The following is an 18,486-nucleotide window of genomic DNA, read 5'->3' on the forward strand; positions in this document are numbered from 1 at the left end:
CTGAGACAAACTAATTCCCGAATTCCCCTTTGAATTCGGGGCGTTTCCGCACGCGGCAGGAGCTGATTTTTTTTTTATCAGATGAAAACAATATGTAAGATGTCTATCCCAGTTTTGTAAAAATGCGAGGTCATTTTGAATTTATGATGCGTGTCGAATCCGGGGGGGGGGGGGGGGGTGAAAAGGCCCGGGTTTGATTTTTAAGTACATGTGTAACTTCGAAGCAAACAAAGTCTCACGCCTTGCTGGATGCAGACATGTGTATTTTGCTAGAAAATTGTAAATAAAGTGTTGTTTAAAAAGGTGTCAAGAGGATTTTTTCCAGAAGTTTGTTTTGAATTTTTAATCTGTATCTAAAGTTGTGCAGCTTTAGTAAAAATATATAGTTAAATTTAAGGTAAGGTTTGCGGCTTGCATTTTTTAGAGGTTGTACAAAAGTTACATATCATTTTGTTCACTATACTTAAAAGTCTTTTTTCACATGAAATTCAAATGAATTTTGCCTGTCCCGTTTTATAACTACAAAAGGTCAAAGTTCATGATTTCCAATTTTCATTTTTGGAAATGTAAACAATTTCGTGAAAATATGTACATTTCATATGCGACTTTTATGGGGGTTATTTATGCTTAAAATGTTTGAAAATAATATCACTATTAATATCATGATTCACTTTTATTTATTTCTGATGAACTATCTAAAAATAGAATAAATGCAACAAAAGTCTTAATTTTGGACTACTATTATGTAAAAGAAAACATCTTATTTGAAACCTTTCCAAGTCCACCGATTTCAGGAAAAACGTATCTTAGAATATGGGTAATCTAATTTTTCTAAAACACTATTCAAAACCATATGATGCGGATTTCGTTTTCGTGGAAATTGATAAAATGTTTGTGTCCTCTTATTTTTTCATTGAAACTAAAAAAAACCGCGAAATAAAAAAAACCCTGAAATCAATTATGACGTCATATAAATTTTGACGTCATTACTGAAATAAAGGGTAGTTGGTGTTACGTCACAATGAAAATGTGTGAGTTATCTCCCTGTAACAGCAAACCTTACCTTAATACTGTAGTAACACCCATGGGCCTATTCTTTTTAAATGAGGATTTTTTTTCGACATGTCTGTTGAACAGTATAACCCAAAAATCAACAGAATAATTTTTGTCAATTTTGAGATAGTATATAGGAAGGCCACAAAAACTTGAATATAACTGTTTTACAAATATACTGTCTTTTTATCTTCATCCTTGAAAATGTAATTTCTGAATCTATGTCGTTTTAGCATGATGTCAATTATGTAGATATCATGCTCAAATTTAATGTCGGAAAACAACTTAAAGATCTGTTTATGCATCTAAACTACCAGGTATTTATTAATAAAATTAAGGTTGTATGGGACACCTCTATATTGTGACGTTTTGTTTATCAAAATAAACAATAAAATGAAGTGTAATTATATAAGTAATTTCTTTCTCAATATTGTAACTAGCTTACAGGGTAGCTCAGTGGGTAAGAAGGTTTACTACAAGTCTGTTGGTCATGAGTTCGAATTCCGCTGGGGATGTTACATTTTTTACCTCTCCAAATATTTCAAAAGCTATTTTTTGGTTTAATATTGTAAAATTTGACAATTGTAAACCGGTGAAAGTACTCTAACTATAATGTACTTTAATCCACATTGATATCGACAGATGACCAATTTTTTTTCAATCATTGATTAGTCTGACAATTATTGAATAATTGATCTATAGACATTATCAATACTTACTTTGAGATTAAACAGCTGTCAACATGGTTAATACAAATGTACAGGGACTTTTGGACACTTCAATAAATGGATGTGAAATTCCATTGATTTTTTGTACTATTGCTATACCTTAACTGTAAATCAATATTCAAGGTGAAAACATAAACATATGCTAGTCACCAGATGGCAGCACTATAGCTGTGGGCAACAAGGACGACCTAATTTCATTTATTGATGTCAGAAGTCACAGGTCAAAGGCCGAGGAACAGTTTAAGTTTGAGGTCAATGAGATCTCGTGGAACAATGACGGGGACCTGTTCTTCTTGACGAGTGGGCAAGGCAGCATAAACACACTGAGGTACATGTATTTAATAGATAGATGAAGTTTGAAACATTGCAGTATAATGAAGCATTATTGAACTGTGACAGTCAGACCGATTGAATACCGGCATCCGAGTAGCTCAGTCGATAGAGTCGAGGACATGTGCCCATTACATTTACATTTACATTTGGTGCCATGACTAACCCCTGGAACTGACAGGTTAACTCCTGCCAGGGGAAGAGCCTGGAGTGATCTTCGAGGGCGAAGATCATTTAAGGGGGAGGAATAGGATAGTCAGATCGGTTCGAATAGCGGTGCCAGATAGCTAATTGATATTATTGGTACGGGCAAATCTTGGTGCATGATGAATGGTAAAAGGTTAGAAACCCGACACATACACTTAGTTGACTGGTATCACAGGTAGGGGGTGCCCACTTTGTTCTAGTCAGGGTAGTGAGGTGTTTACCCTGGGTGGAGTGAGCAGGGTACACAGAACAGGTGTCAGTACACATGCTGGTCAGGTGGAGAGAGAACACCTGGACCAGTGAGACAGACACACATACAGGTAGCAGTAACACCTCCCCTCACCTGTATAGCTATGGCGACCGGGTGCTGTTGGGTTGATGCTGACAACTGTTCCCTGAAACCAGGAAATCTGTCACAAATTGTACATGTATACAAGCTGAAAAAATGTAATAGCGAGCGCAGCTCGCCGACGCGCAGCGCTGGCGAGCGAAGCGAGCTCTAAGAACCAGTGTGCGCGGGAAAAAGAACGAGCAAAACCTACAGTTCATCAAACAAATTTTTTTGTCTACGTCCCATAATGCTCTCTAATGTTTTCACCCGTGGTGCTATGCCAAAAATGGCTGACTTTTAACTCGTCATTTACGGTGACTTAAAGTTTGAAGACACGTTTTGAGTACCGCATATGCTTTGGCGAGACTCAAAAGATTTGTTACATGCTTCCATGAGTCGAGAAACGTAAACAAAGACGAACAAAGTAATGGATGACGTCACAATGCACTTGCGCTTTTTTTCCCGCGATAAATGTACAGGTGGATCAAACATCTGTAATGCCTGCCTCATTGACATATGATTTGTTAAGGTTTTCCGCTCTCAGCGGAAAACCTTACTATTATTCTGAAAAATTTTCAAATTTCTTATTATTTTTTTTTCTTCTAGACGCCAACTTTGATCCTTAATATCTCGCTCATTTGTTCACCGATTGTTTTGAAATTTTCAGGACTGATAACATGCCGTGTGATGTTGTCGTTGCATATTTTAGTTGAGGAAAATCCCAAACCAGTTTTGAGTTATTCCCCTTTTAGTAAAATTTAACGACTTCTTTTGTCCAGGGGGTTTAGCTTTAACGATGACTGGCAGAGTCTCAATGATGGGCTGGTTTGGAAGCTAAAACATTGATTTGTGCGAGATATATTTTATTGATTATTTAAATGCAAATAAAAGGGTTGGTATGGATGTTGAAACAAAGGTAAGAAAAAAAATAAAAAAAATTCGCGTATTTTCCGTGTTAGTTTTTTACCTGATAAAAATTTGTTCTAACATGTATTTTAAAAGTTCTTGGTCTTACCCAGACCTTTCATTCGGTATACCGAAAAAGGGGCTGGCCCTTATAATTAGGGAGTTAGAGGCGTCCAAAGTTTCTTGTCAATAACTTAAAAAGGAATAAACTTTTCTAATGCATTATTGAAGCAAAGTTGTAAAGAAATTAATTTTGAATCCTTCTATAGTATTCAATTTAATGTTTTCGTAATTTATAGTCAGTATTTGCAGAAACAATCGTGTCAGTTCGGTCCATTTTGTGTGGGGGTGCGCACGTTGATGAGGTTATGAAAGGGTTTCTTGTAATGCATTAACTGAGACATGTAGCGCGCAAAAATAATTCAACATAAAATTCACACATGTTTTTATACATATGTACATTTTCATTTCATATAGATAAACCTCTTTGACCTTATTTTTGTTGTTTGTTTCATAACTGTGCCCCTGTCTATATTTAGATGCATTACGAGACTCAGGTAACCGATCGATAGGAGGGTCGCTAGCTGTATTCAGGCCGTCGCCTAGACGACAGTGAATGTGCTTGTAGAGCTGGACTTACACGTTTAACGCCCCACTGTGTTACTGTAACAGAGACATTTTGAATTGTTTCAGTACTGGGAGATGTGTTAATAAAATGGTTCCAATGCATGGTAATTAAACTCAACTTTTCTACAATACGTATACACGGCCGTCATATAAAGCACAATGTGTATTACTGACATGACAATGTACGCTGGCAATTTGCGATGGATATAATATAATTATCATCGTGGAGATGATTTTAACGAGGCCGAGTACAGAACGAGTACGCACGCTTTCGCGCAGCGTTTCATTTGTATTGTGACGTCATCTTTTTGCTTTGTTGACGCCATGGCGTGATAGTTTCAACTGCAGATATTCAGCGAAATTTGTTGAGAATAGCTCGTTTGATGTGTAAAATTGATATTATATTGTGGAATAAACATAAATGTCTCGAAGTATAAGCTATATTTGGGCTCGGGTCGAAACGTAAAGAGGGTTCAGCAAACCTAACCCTCTGTCACGTTTTCTTAACCCGCCTAAATATCGCTTAAAGCATTTATTTAAGTATGTATTTTATATTAATTACCCTTAATATGTGATGTTATATATTTATTTATTACTTAAATATGTCGTAATGTTTTAATAACACAATAAAGATCACAATTTCCGTCTTTGTGAAATAAAAAATAGCCATTATCTGACAAACTTAGAAATTGGGCATACAAAAAATAACTTTGATAAGACCCCTGGAACAAACCAGGAGGTAAACGGGTTTTTTTATTAGACAATTTGATGCCTTTTAGCAATAACTTTAATATGTAGAACAAAAAAAGAAATCCCTAGGGCAGAAGTTTAAAAAATGTGAAATTTTGGTACATTTCAAGCAAAATCCCATAGGGACCTATGTTAAAAATTAACGAACTTTGAGATGACCCCTTAAACAAACGGTGTGGTAAATGTCTTATTTTTTAATCTTAAAATAATAATTATATCACTAGAAATTCTTGTAAAAAATTTCATTCAAAAATCTAGGGCAGAAAAAATTAGACCCGGCCTCGTTAAAAAGTAAACTTAATATTCGTATACGATAATATTTGAATCCAAAGCCGCTAGTTTTAAGTTACGGTTATTAGGGATGTTAATTATGACTTGCCCCGCGTTTCAGGTTTTTTACTTGCAAAACATCTACAAACGAAAATACCAAACAACCTTCAGCAGCAACTTATAAATTATTTATTCCATACACAATTCTAAAGAGGTAATTAAATAAATTTTATAAATGCTTTATACTTGTATTCGCTATCTTCCATGGAAAAAAGTGGCATGGAAAAAATGTTGTTCACTGTTCATCAAATACGCTGTAGCCTTAGCAATCGAAAATAATTAACAAACTATATAGTGACATATCAACAAACATTCAGACCCGCAATGTGTTTTTTTTTACAAGTTCTATAAAATGTAGACTCAATGACTGAATTCTTTACCGTTTTCCGTGTGGGTTATTTTGAATCACGTGTGTACGTTATGTGTAGCCATATAGATGAACACTTTAAGTGTTTAATTTTTAAAAGAAATGGTGTACATGCAGAGCAATGCAATGCTAGGACAATAAAATTCCAACAATGTATATGGTGAGGCCGGTCAGACTGATACTGGTTCTGCTTGTTCTACAAATAGCGAATGTAAGACGAAGTATTTGGGTGTTATATTTTAAACAAATATAAGTATTGCTTTCTTAAAAGCTTGCATTACTCAACAAAGTATTTTTTTGGAATCATTCTTAGTTACCTTAGCTGCATATATGTTGCTGTCGGTCTGTATCCCGGAAAAATTGACTACCATCCGAAATTTTTCATACAAGGTCTACAGACTTGCAGCTAACATTATCTTTAGAAATACATTTTAGAATTTGCCGCTGTTTATAAATTCATTAAAAAGACGCGCAGAATCAATTGGTAATATGTCGTTTGATATGGGATTTATGACATCTATTTATATTGTTTTCATTAAAATTATTTCATTATTTCAAGCTTGTGGGTGGAATGAAATCAGTTTCACATGTTATATGACATAAAGATGTCCTCTCCCCACTTTTTCTCGAAGCAAACTATTTTTATAAAATTTACATAAAAAATTGAAGTATCATGGAGTTGCCCCCCCCCCCCCTCCCCATTTTGATCGCATGTAAAAAAATGGTATGAAAATCATGAAATTATGAGTGAAATTTTGAAAAATTTCAGAATTTTTTTTTTTTAAATTTTTGTGCTTGTCAAGATTTGTTGGATGAGTTTGCCCCCCCCCCCCCACTTTCAAAAACGATGCTACGTGATTGGAAATTACTCATTTCTTTATTCCCCTCTTTAATAAACAAAACAAATTAACAAACATAACCGATCTAGATAAATATAATTACATGTATCAAAAATAAACTTAAAAAACAAACTACACATTCATCCTTCACCCACAATATTGCCTTTTCGATATTTGTCATCGTTGTAGACCCGTGTAACAATTTGTTAAGTGGGTGCTTGCACGAAAAAGAACCCCTTGCTGATTTACATTTTCATTAACGCATACAGAAAAAAATTATATTTTGATTTACTTTTTGAATTTCTTTTGATGTAAAAAAAAAAAGAGAAGAAATTGGTTCTCAGTCTCTCTTTATGCCTGTTTGTTAGCGGTTAATCGGTTCATTTTGAATATCCTTTTGTAATTTAAAAAATGCGATGTAAATTTTTTTCATGCAATATTTCGGATAAAGCAATGAAGAGTTTTTTCTTGAAATATTATTAGACCATAAAATTGTAAAATGCTAACATTGACAATTGTGCCCGATTTCTATTTTTTTAGGTAAAACTTTATATATTTAAAAAATGATTCTTTGAGACAAACAAATTGACATAATCAATTAGAGTTTGACAATCTCTAACTTCAGGTCTGTAGCTTTTAGTCAGAAAAAGAATCGGATGGACGACTTAGGACACAGATTGTCCATCCGAATTTCTTGAAAATTGCCATTATTTTCGTACGCGGACGCAATACTCACCAAGACTAAATAGTTCGTATCTTAAGTTTTAAGTTTTAACTGCTTTGAAAGGTAATATTGGTTTTTGATAATTATGAACATGAATAATTAAATAAAAATGGTTAAAATTACAGTAAAATTACCGGCGCGGATCTAGAAGGGGAAGGGTTCCAGACCCGGACCCCCCCCCCCCAGCAAAATTTCTGTCAATTACGTGTACATTATAAACTTACCAAATATGCCTCGGACATCCCTTGGCAAACTCAAATAATCGTCTGACTTTTCAACCCCCACCCCGGAAAAATTTTCTGATCCGCGCATATTCCCCCTCCTCGAAATACAAAATTATTCTTCAAAACCCCTTGTAGAATTTCCAGGATCTCCGCATATATGATAAGAGATTCATTGGCGCTTGCGTTCGATAAAAATGCGTGTAAAACGTTTGCCAATGGTCTTTTTACCTTCGTACCGGGCATAACCACAGTCCCACTCTGTGAATAAAATGCGGCAAATCAAACTAGGGACAACGTGTTAAGATCTGTATTTGCTTATATACATGTAGTATCATCGTGCAAAATGCACTGTTCAATTATAATTTTGTTTACTTTACTTGTAAAATTCAACATCTGTTTCGTAATTTTTTCTCACAGTTTATTTCTTACATAGTTACTTTTTTATTTAGTGATTGACACTTTTCAGACTTTATATGTGATTTCAAAGAGACAGAGTGTCATGTCTCAGGGACTGTTAATCTCTTTAAACAACATTGTGCAATTATCAGATTTCATTTCTTGGACATCAAAGACTCATTGAGTTTATTTAATTATTTTAAATCTGTGAACCTTTCACTCAGCTTGCTTATATCATTACCTGTCAATTTATACTCATTGTTAAGATTCTTATAAATAGTTGTGTACAATTGTCAATGCGCAGTCTGGAATACGGCGGCCAGCCCCGGCCACGCACGACTCTCCCAGAGTCTTGAGTCCGGAGGCCACTTCTGGCCATATCCGACTTGATTGTAACATGTCTGTCTGTTAAATTGTTATAATGTTGCCATCGTTGAGTCTCGTCCAATAATGTGGAATCCTGCATCAATTGCCTGTTTATTTCTCTGGAACTGTATACTGGTGGACCTTCGGGAATACGGCAAACCTACCCTTCGTTTTAGCTTACGGCCCACAGCGCGCCCCAACATTTTACCTTATACACTTTATGCCAACATTCCCTCACCCGGTTCGTACTGCACACGACCGATGCAGATCCAGACGAATTCTCTATCACCGTAAAATCTACGCGGTCACAGAAATATAATACTTTGTTTCTCAGTGTTTACACATCTAATATTGTACTATGGTCAGCCATCAATTTTTTGTAATACGTCACAAGTATGACGCAGCTACGACGGAAAACCTAATCGTTGCTTGCAACGAGCTCGTCTCTAGTTTTTAATCTTTTTTTTAATATAGATTTTATATATATAAACTAGCAAGAGCCATACTTTACTGTCATATCGATCCATTTTACAGCTTATTGTGCATGCATGTACAGTAGGCAGGTAAGTATATGAGAAGGGAGGAAATAGACAATAGAACATTTTGAACTAAATAAAAAGGAATAAAGTGAAAAAATAAACAGGTAAAAAAATTATGTAGATATTGCATATAGTCAGACTATTGAATTTAAAAGTGGGAAATTACACACCTACAAACAGGTACCGGTCTCTCTCTCTCTCTCTCTCTCTCTCTCTCTCTCTCTCTCTCTCTCTCTCTCTCTCTCTCTCTCTCTCTCTCTCTCTCTGGGTAGGGGGTTGTGCTGTATGTATCATAACCATTAAAATTAGTACCTTTGACATACTTTTTGTAGAGAAATACTCTCTCAAAAATTCTTTGACGTTGGTTGATACCTAAATGAAACTAGAAGTTGACAATGATGCAAGGTATGTGTAATTCTTGCTGCGCTCGCCAGAACGGTAGCACCGTAAAACATATTAGGATTTACTGAAATTTAAAAATTATTTAAAGTTACTTTTACTATCAATATTTTTATCAACCATAATGAAGGACTTGCTTTTGTGTTTGCAAAGCCTAGTACAAGGTCACAAACAACTTGGCCAAGAGACCTTTTGATTTTTTAAGGGTGAACAGGACACGTACCACGTAACTATCATTGCAATGATGCTTTGATGTGCTAACTCTATTATGACATCATAATTGATTTGATTGTGTATTGCTATGATGTCATTTATTCATTATGACGTCATACAGGATTTGATAGATCTTTTTCCCGTACTAAACGGCTCTAAAGTAGTCTTTGTCAAAACATGAGCTGATGGAAAATTAAAATTTTTAATTTTAGAAATGTTGATGGACAAAATCATTGGCGGTTAATATAATCAGATATATATTCCGATAATCATTTGTTCATGATAACTGATAAACCTAAATAATGCATTACTTTTTTGATGGTTCCAAACAGAATTTGTCACAAAAGGTCATAATTCCAGAATAAGGGGTGGGGGTAATTCCTATTGTAGTATCTCTTTTTAATGCCAAGGAAGTTGTTATGAAGATTTTATAAGTTATAAAGCACATGCAAGGGTTGATATATGAATCTTTTAAAAAAAAATTCAGTGACAAATTTTTAGGTGTCTTCACATTTTGTTCAAATTTAGAATCAAAAATTTAGATTCAAAATTCGAAGTGCTGATTTTAGCAATATATTGATAAAATTATGATATTGCTATGTGAAAAGCCAATGTTGTGAATAATTTTGAAATTTGTTTTCATTCTCAAAATTAATGAATATGGTTGGTAAATAAATTCCATGAAATAAAATAATTATTGCAGAAAATTCAAATTGTTAAAAAAAAAATCATAATGCCATGAAAGGGGGATAATTCCTATCAAAATATCTCCCTTGCAAGGTAAGTAATAGTCCTGAAAATGATATATGCTGTAGTGGACGACTTAATGTAAATGTATTAAAAAAAACAAAACAAAAAATTCATTGACAAATAATTTGACACTGCAACTCCCTGTTCCCTCTTAAGTCCATGTATTTCTGAATTATGGTATGAATTAGAGTTTTGGATCAACTATACTGTGGAATCATTAAAATTTACGAGGGCCAATTTCCGTGGATTGTGGGTTTTTTGCTCATTCGTGGGGATGTAATTCTGTAGATGAGTCGATTTTCAGTTTCAGTTTGACAACTTCCCCTTTCATAATTTTTTTTCATAGAGGATCTAATTTTGTCAGGAAGGGTAACTCACGCATACCAGTAAAAATTGAGCCATTATGAATTCCAATGAATCCGCAGTACACGTGTACTGCTCTATACATACGACACAAAATGCATATCTTTTAGATGTTTTGAATCGAAGATTTTTCATTCTCTGAGTCAGTAATCTCATTACTTTCAAAGTAATTTTAAATATCTGGGTATAAATTGCTCATTACTGGTTCATAAGTTTGTCTTTTATGTTTGAAAGTGTATAATATATACCAGGTACTCCTTATATTTTTAACAGGTAAAAAAGTCACAGAAATAACATGCAAGGCCCTACTTTAACAGTCGCCTGGCATCCCAGTCGCCCCCTACTGGTTTACGCCTGCGACGATCGTGACACGAACGACAGAAATCGGGATGCAGGGACCGTGAAAGTATTTGGATTACCCAGTGATAACACGTGAATGTTTTAACTTGGTACTTTATTCATCCAATGAGAGTTGAAGTGAGAAATGTCATGCTCAGAAGTGTATAAAGGTGGAAAGGGGACAGAAAATAACTAAAGTGAAGAGAAAGTTACATAACAGAACTTATGGTGATTTTCATGTGATGAACAAAGCACCTGGTTTATGGCTACTGGCAGTTATATTATTGTATTAGACACCATTAATAGATGGATGAAAGGTATAGCATATATTCTGCTTTAGTACTGTAAATGTTTTAAATAATGAAACATTTTTTCCATCTTATTATGATATCTGATTTTGATACATGTATCTTTACAAATGAACACACCAATGAAATTATATTAATTTTATTCATTTAATTAGAATTTTAAAAGCTTGGGTTATATTTGTAATAGATATCTATATATATTGGCTTATAACAAGGTAGATTATACATCTATCATGCATGCACAATGTACATGCCATGACATTTTACATCCTTGAGCAAGTCATATCAGTGTAAAAAAAACAACATTGTAAATCCATGCATGTAACAGTATTTATCAATTAATGTCATAAAATACATGTACTTGATGTTTTATGACAGTTTAAATAAAACCCAAATAACATTCTGCAATATTAATTACTACTCATCAGTTGGATCTATAAGCACTCCTTCTGTTGAAATATTTATACAAATTACTGACTTGTACATGTATGCTTATACATAGAGAGAGGCTCAAAATGCACAGGTGTATTGCAATTAGAGTGTCTCATATTTTAAGTGCCATATACACTCCAATACGGTCTTAAGTGATGGATGCATTATTCTGTACTTTCTACAAAACTCATCACTTTCTTTTTCTTTTGAAACATAAATATTGTAACAAGTCTTAGTTTGATATTAAAAAGAATGTACACATTTTTGTAGATCTTGCTGGGAGTCAGAGTAAGATCTAGACCTTTTAGTGCCACAGGTGACCATACAGGTACAGTGTAGTTCAGCTGCTCTGCCTGATTGACAATGAAATGGACGCCTGTCGATATCTCCAGACCTACGGAATGTGGGACCAGGCCGTCTAGCTGGCTAAGGTATATCTGTCATAAAAAAGACATTATTTAGTGTACACTGTACTCAGATGGGTCTCATGATTTCTTATTTCTTGTTTGTAATAGGCAACATTAATGAATACAAAACAGTCAGTTTTTAGCTCACCTGAGGTGAAAGCTCAAGTGAGCTATTCTGCTCACATTTTGTCTGTCGTCTGTCTGTCTGTAAACTTTTCACATTTTCAACATCTTCTCAAGAACCATGGAGCCTATTTCAACCAAACTTGACACAAAGCATCCTTAGGCTAATGGGATTCAAAGTTGTGAAAATTAAGGATCAAGCCCTTTTGCAAAGTGAGATAATTAGGAGTTATTGAAAATTTTCGAGAAATTTTCAAAAATCTTCTTCTCATGAGCCATAAGGCCAGGAAATCTGAAACTTTTGTGGAAGCATCCTCAGGTAGTGTAGATTTACAGTTGTGAAAATCATGACCATCAGGGATAGGGTGGGGCCACATTGGGGAGGTCGACTTTTTACATAGGAATACATGTACATAGAGTAACTCTTTAAAAATATTCTTCTCAAGAACAATTTGGCAAGGAAAGTTGAAACTTATGTGGAAGTATCCTCAGCTGGCGTAAATTCAAGGTTTTGAAAATCATGACCCTCGGGGTTAGGATGGAACCACAATGGGGGAGTCAAATTTTTACGTAAGAATACATAGAGTAAATCTTAAAAAATCTTCTTCTCAAAACTTTTAGGCCAGGAAAGCTGAAACTTGTAAAGAAGCATCCTCAGGTAGTGTAAATTCAAAGTTGTGAAAATCATGACCCTTGGGGGTAGGATGGGGCCACAATAGGGGGACAAATTTTTACGTAGGAAGATATAGAGTAAATCATTAAAACACATCTTCTCAAGACCAATTTGGGGAGGAAAGCTGAAACTTGTTTGGAAGCATCGTCAGCTAGTGAGATTTCAAGTCTATTCAAATCATGATTCCCGGGGGTAGGATGGGGTCACAAGGGGGGGGGGGGCAAATTTTTACATAGGAATATAGAGAAAAATATCTTTAATTTAAAAAAAAAAACAACAACATTTGCCTAGAAAAGCTGTTATTTTAGTAAAAGCAACTTCAGATAGTGTAAATTCAATTTTTTTTTCAAATCACAATCTTTAGGAGTAGTGTGGGGCCACATTGGGGATTGAGTTGTACAAAGGAAAACATTTTAGTTATTCACAAAACTGAAATATTAATTTATATGCTATAACTTACATGCAAGAATTTTTATATATTGCTGATTCTTTAAAATTGTTTAAACTTTGGCCCCTGGACGATTCTTAGGCCTCACAAGAGGTTCAGAGTTTGATGTAGGTTTATATTCTGTATACATTGTATAAACAATTGTTAGGGGTTTTTTTTAGAACTGCAATGCTGACTGTGATATAACTATAAAATCCTGTTGGAAAAGGGACTTGATTATAAATATAAGAATATCCAGGGGTAAAAAGTTTTTTTTACAGGATCTACATGTATTATACCATATTGTCCAAATATTTTGTATAATGACTCCATAGGCTGATTTTATCATGCCTATTGTTGCTGAGGTGAGCGATGTGGCCCGTGGGCCTCTTGTTTTGAGTTATTGTTATAATGAACCCTGATCTGCTCTTGGAAGATTTGATACTTTGACACTTTTTTTAGTTGGAGAGAGAGAGGGGGGGGGAGATGAAGACATAGATAATTATAACAATATTCTGTTGATAGTTTATTGATATTTGAATGATTACAGTTCTACTTACTTTAGTTTTATAGAAAGCATGCCTTCACTGTGGTCTATTTCTATCTGTGTGTGTTTACAGTGTCACTGGTGGAGGCCGTTTACTTGGAATACGCCCGTCTACTGGTCAACCTAGGTCTGAGCGCACCTACCGAGTTCTACTGCCAGAAAGCCGGCGATAAGGGGAGGCAATTCAAAGAGGAAGTCATTCTCTTTACCTAAAAATTCTACCATGTCTGTCATTGATGCAGAGATAGTGACATGATGGTCATTGTTAACTGACAGTACATGTAATAGAGAGAATATTTCCTAACGAACGGTTAAAGATGAACAGGTAAAATGATGGCATTACTACTATCTTTTATTACAGTTACAATGTAGCTCAATGAAAAGATATGGTACATGTATTATCATGTGATATATTTCATATGCATGTATTTTTGATTTATGATTTATACAATTTGCCGTACAAATTACAAATGGATCATTCACTAATTGAAAAATATCTTAAATTTCCTTGATCATAGCATAATTTGTAAATTTATATAATATTAGATTTTATTAAGTTGTAATAACTTTTAATTCAATAGATCTTACCTTCAAAATACAATGAAAGAATTTATTCAAAAATTAATGGAAGAACAACTGTAAACTTTTTATAATTTATGAGTTATGTTATAAGTGGTCAAAAATCAGGACAAATCCGATATATGAATACATGAGAATATAATATCCACAAAAAGGTTTTTGAATTACAAGTACGTAAACGATATAATAATAATAGTATAAATCATCTGCTTCATTAACAGAAGTCGCAAACGTCATGAATGAAACTTCCTATAATTGTCATCACATAGCAACCGTTCAGACAGCCTGTACCAAGCTTCAATAACTTCCAAGTTCCCTGCATGATGACATCACCGTCGACAACTTGGCTTCTGATTTCATGGATGTGGTATTTGACAGTGTAAACTACAGCCTCAGTGACAATGCCGCCATCAATTCAAGTGGCTCCGTTTCTCCCAGCTCCAGTGCTATAGAGCAACTGAAACAGAAGTTTCTTGAGCATTCCAGTATGAAAAACGAGTGTTCTAACTTTGATGATCTGTGTGTATACGAATCCATTATGGATAGTTGTTCAAAACCCTGTGACATTTTAGATGCCAGGAACGTGTCGTCTGCTGTCATTATGTCGTCTGCTGTCAAGTTTAAGCACTCCAAACACCAGTATCCTGTGAGCAGGAAGACCTACAGAGGAAACACCAACTTGAACTATCACATGGCTACCCACACCGGCATCCGGCCTCACAAATGTACCATCTGCAGCAAGGCCTTTACCCAGAAGTCCACTTAGCGCACACACTTCCGGATTCACACAGGCGAGAAACCTTACAAGTGCCGGACCTGCACCCATGCATTTGCGGACTACTCCATCTGCATGAAGCATGAGCGGACCCACAGCGGGGAGAAGCCTTACGCATGCCCAGAGTGTGGAAAGTGTTTTGCCCAATCCGGAAACATGCTCCGACATCGGCAGACACACAGGAAAAACTGAAATTCCATAAAAAGTGCTTATACATTATAGAATACATTCAAAAAAGTGCCAATATTTACATTCTGAATCCCTTGTGTTGTTTTTTATAGAGTTTGTTATTACTGCATGAAATCAGTATTGTTCATTATTTCAATGTATATGTATTGCATTATGTTTTATGTATTTTAACATGTGGAATGTTCATGTAAATGTATATAGTACTTGTAATTGTGTTTGACTGTTATATATTTTGTAAAAAAAAAAAAAAAAAAAAAACGTCATTTCAAGATTTTCATTTATTAAAGAAATAAGGTTCTATTCATACATTAACAGTTGTTGGGTTTTTTTGTAAAGCATGCAGAAACACTTTTTTGAAACAACATTCAAGTAAAACATATATTTATTTTTACAAAAGAAATTAAGACCTAAAAAAAGTACATTTTCAATATCAATGAACATTTTAAAAGTAAAAATTATGAGAAATTTTGAAAAAAAATCCATTATTAGAATGAAACAAAAATTCATTTGAATGTGACATTTTCCATACTGATCTACCCTCGGCCAAGAATTATACCTAGACCTTCTACGGGTTCACTGCACACTGAGGGGTTCTTATACCATTGTACTTTTGTGCAGTTAATCTTCGAGTTATCCGCTCTTTAATGTAATAGTAATTTATTATGCGGTCTTCGAGGATAATGTTTAAAAAAATTATAGGACTATATGTGATATGGGCCTTTAATGGCCCTATAATTAAAAATGAACATCATCAATTTACAGTGTGATAATCTTTGCTTCCTTTGTCAGATATATACAGGTGAAGTATTTTCATAATTTTCATTTTGATTCATGAGATCCGTATTTTGAAAAATGACGTAAAAGATTTTTCTTTTCCCACCATTTTTGCATTTTAGCGTTTACCGGCTTTTTTCAAGCAGTTTCATCGGGCGATTGCTGTAAAAATAGTATTATCATAATTATATAGTTTTTTGACAAAAAGAAATTTAATACAGGCACGTAGCATCGTTTTTGAAAGTGGGGGGGGGGGGGCAGACTCATCCAAAAAATCAAATTATACTACTTAATAGTTTTTAATACTTTTAAATACTATTTTGCATAATAAATATACAGAAATGTAAGAATTTCACAGATGAATGAATTTAATACTTTATAATTTGGACATTTTCAATAATTTTCAAATGCTACTTTAATGCATATTTCAATGCATAGATGTATAGAAATATATTCATTTTATGAATGATGTCTTTATAATAATTGTAGCAACTTTTATTTTAGTACAAAATAGTGACCTGTAATAAAGTGTTATCAGAGTACTACTTCTAATTATCCATTTTTCGGTAGCCTTACCGATTGGAGTTTCTCTATGCGATATCCCCTGATTTTAATTATAGTGATAGTCAATTAAATACCTGAGGAGTTACTATATATATTGCCTCCCCGCGCAGGAGGTAGAAATATTCACATTAAACAGTCAGTGGCGTCGGAAGCAAATTGACTGTTCAATGTTACATCTTGTAGTTTTCCATATATATGAATCAAACAAATATTTAAAAGACTTGGACTTGGTTTTATTAAGCAACTTTGTTTTATAAATAATTTTCGAAAAAATGTTTTAAAAAACGCGATATCGTCTTCTTGAGATACTCATCATTTAGTTCTCCAAATGAGATTGCAATAAAAACTAATTATTTAACGGTTTCGTTTATGGTGGAATAATTGTCGACTTACCAAACTGCTCAGGCCAACTTAATGTACCGGTATGTGTATGTACAAATTATTGTCATACTGATTTAAGTACGAGACCATGGTGACTATGCATTTAAAAACTACAGCAACAAATGATACAAATGTTCATTGTATATTTTATTTTATTTTATTTAAGAAGATCTATTATTTCCATAGAAAACGTACCGGGTACGTTTCTCCTGGAGAAACGTACCCTATAAATTGGGTTCGTTTTCTCCTGGGTACGTGTTCTCCTGGGTACGTTTTCTCCAGCATTCGGGGGGGGGGGGGGTGTTGGTAAAGTAAACTATACTTCAAAAAAAATTTCTTCCCTACCAAAAAATTTTTCTCCTCAAAATCCTGAAATTCCTAATCCGGGGGGGGGGGGTTATGTACCTTCAATTTGATTCCTCATTTATTTTCATATCTAATTTTACATTCTTCCAAAAAAGTGGGGGGGGGCAACTCCATGTTAATTCACTTTTTTATATGTAAATTTTAAAAAAATTGTTCCTGCGAGAAAAAGTGGGGGGGGGGGCTATGCCCCCCTGCCCCCCCCCCCCCCGATGCTACGTGCCTGTAATACATGACTGTGTATTATTACCGTGGAATGAACCGTATATTGGAGGGGGGTGGCGTCGATCTTTCAATATATGTAGGACACAGACCACAATTATTTTTCCCTCTTATTCCTTTATCCAAAATAAATCGTATAAAAAAATTCCACCGGCTCAAATGAGTTCAAATACAGCATACCTATAGAATGACACTAGTCCAACAACATATCCAAACTTCAGGAAAATCAATTGAGAGGGGACTGAGATATGGCCCCTAAAATAACCCCTACCATGAAAAATTCACTTTCACTTTGGAATTTGTGAAAACATTGGCCTCTTTACACCCTTTTTATTGCGCATGTAAAGATAATTTTTCTAAATTTTTTCCTGCCTGTATTTTTTTTCAAACCTTCTTCTTTCCATCCATGCCATTAACAGCTGATTAAAGGAACCAATTTCGACCATTTAGTACCCCTAGGAATTTTTAAAATAATACATGCATTTTTTTAGAATGGAACTACTGCACGGGGTAAAAATAGTGGTATGTGACCTAATAATTACACAATTCTTCTTTGATTTTGATGAAATTTGGTAGGTAGACACTTATACCTATAATACACCTCCCTGTGAAATTTGGCGGGAATTGTGTATTCTGCATCAGAGTTATAGGCCTTTGAAATCTGGTCCAGGAAGGCTGAAATAACATGCAAAATCTCGCACCCTACACACAATATTCCAATTTTGAGGCGTTTGCTTTTTAAAATGTCAAAAAAGTAAATTGAATTTATTTTAAAATAAATTATGGTACTCCCTTGGTGTTTCTACCGCGTCTGTTATGTGTTTATAACGCTTTTAGTGCGTTGACAGCCATCGGACACAACTATATACAAATATAACTGTCTATAACAGCAGAAACCTGCATGTAAGCGGGTATGACAACTCTGTTGTGTTTGCAAATAT

The 18,486-nt window shown here is 34.5% G+C and overlaps 1 protein-coding gene and 1 pseudogene across 1 annotated transcript; both read left to right on the forward strand.

Moving 5' to 3' along the window:
* LOC128163202 (THO complex subunit 3-like) overlaps positions 1-13,960 on the forward strand; it is a 51,737-nt pseudogene extending 37,777 nt beyond the window's left edge.
* Positions 13,961-14,502: 542 nt separating this feature from the next.
* Positions 14,503-15,216, forward strand: LOC128162612 (putative transcription factor Ovo-like 1). Its single transcript, XM_052825848.1, has one exon. It carries the CDS (start codon positions 14,636-14,638, stop codon positions 15,041-15,043), a length of 408 nt encoding a protein of 135 aa, XP_052681808.1. The 5' UTR covers positions 14,503-14,635; the 3' UTR covers positions 15,044-15,216.
* Positions 15,217-18,486: the final 3,270 nt, after the last annotated feature.

This window comes from Crassostrea angulata, chromosome 9 (assembly GCF_025612915.1).
Source record: "Crassostrea angulata isolate pt1a10 chromosome 9, ASM2561291v2, whole genome shotgun sequence".
NCBI lineage: Eukaryota > Metazoa > Mollusca > Bivalvia > Ostreida > Ostreidae > Magallana > Magallana angulata.

Bases quoted from the DNA above. Each gene is read 5' to 3' on its own strand.
- LOC128162612 (XM_052825848.1), top strand. From the start codon at position 14,636: ATGGATGTGGTATTTGACAGTGTAAACTACAGCCTCAGTGACAATGCC.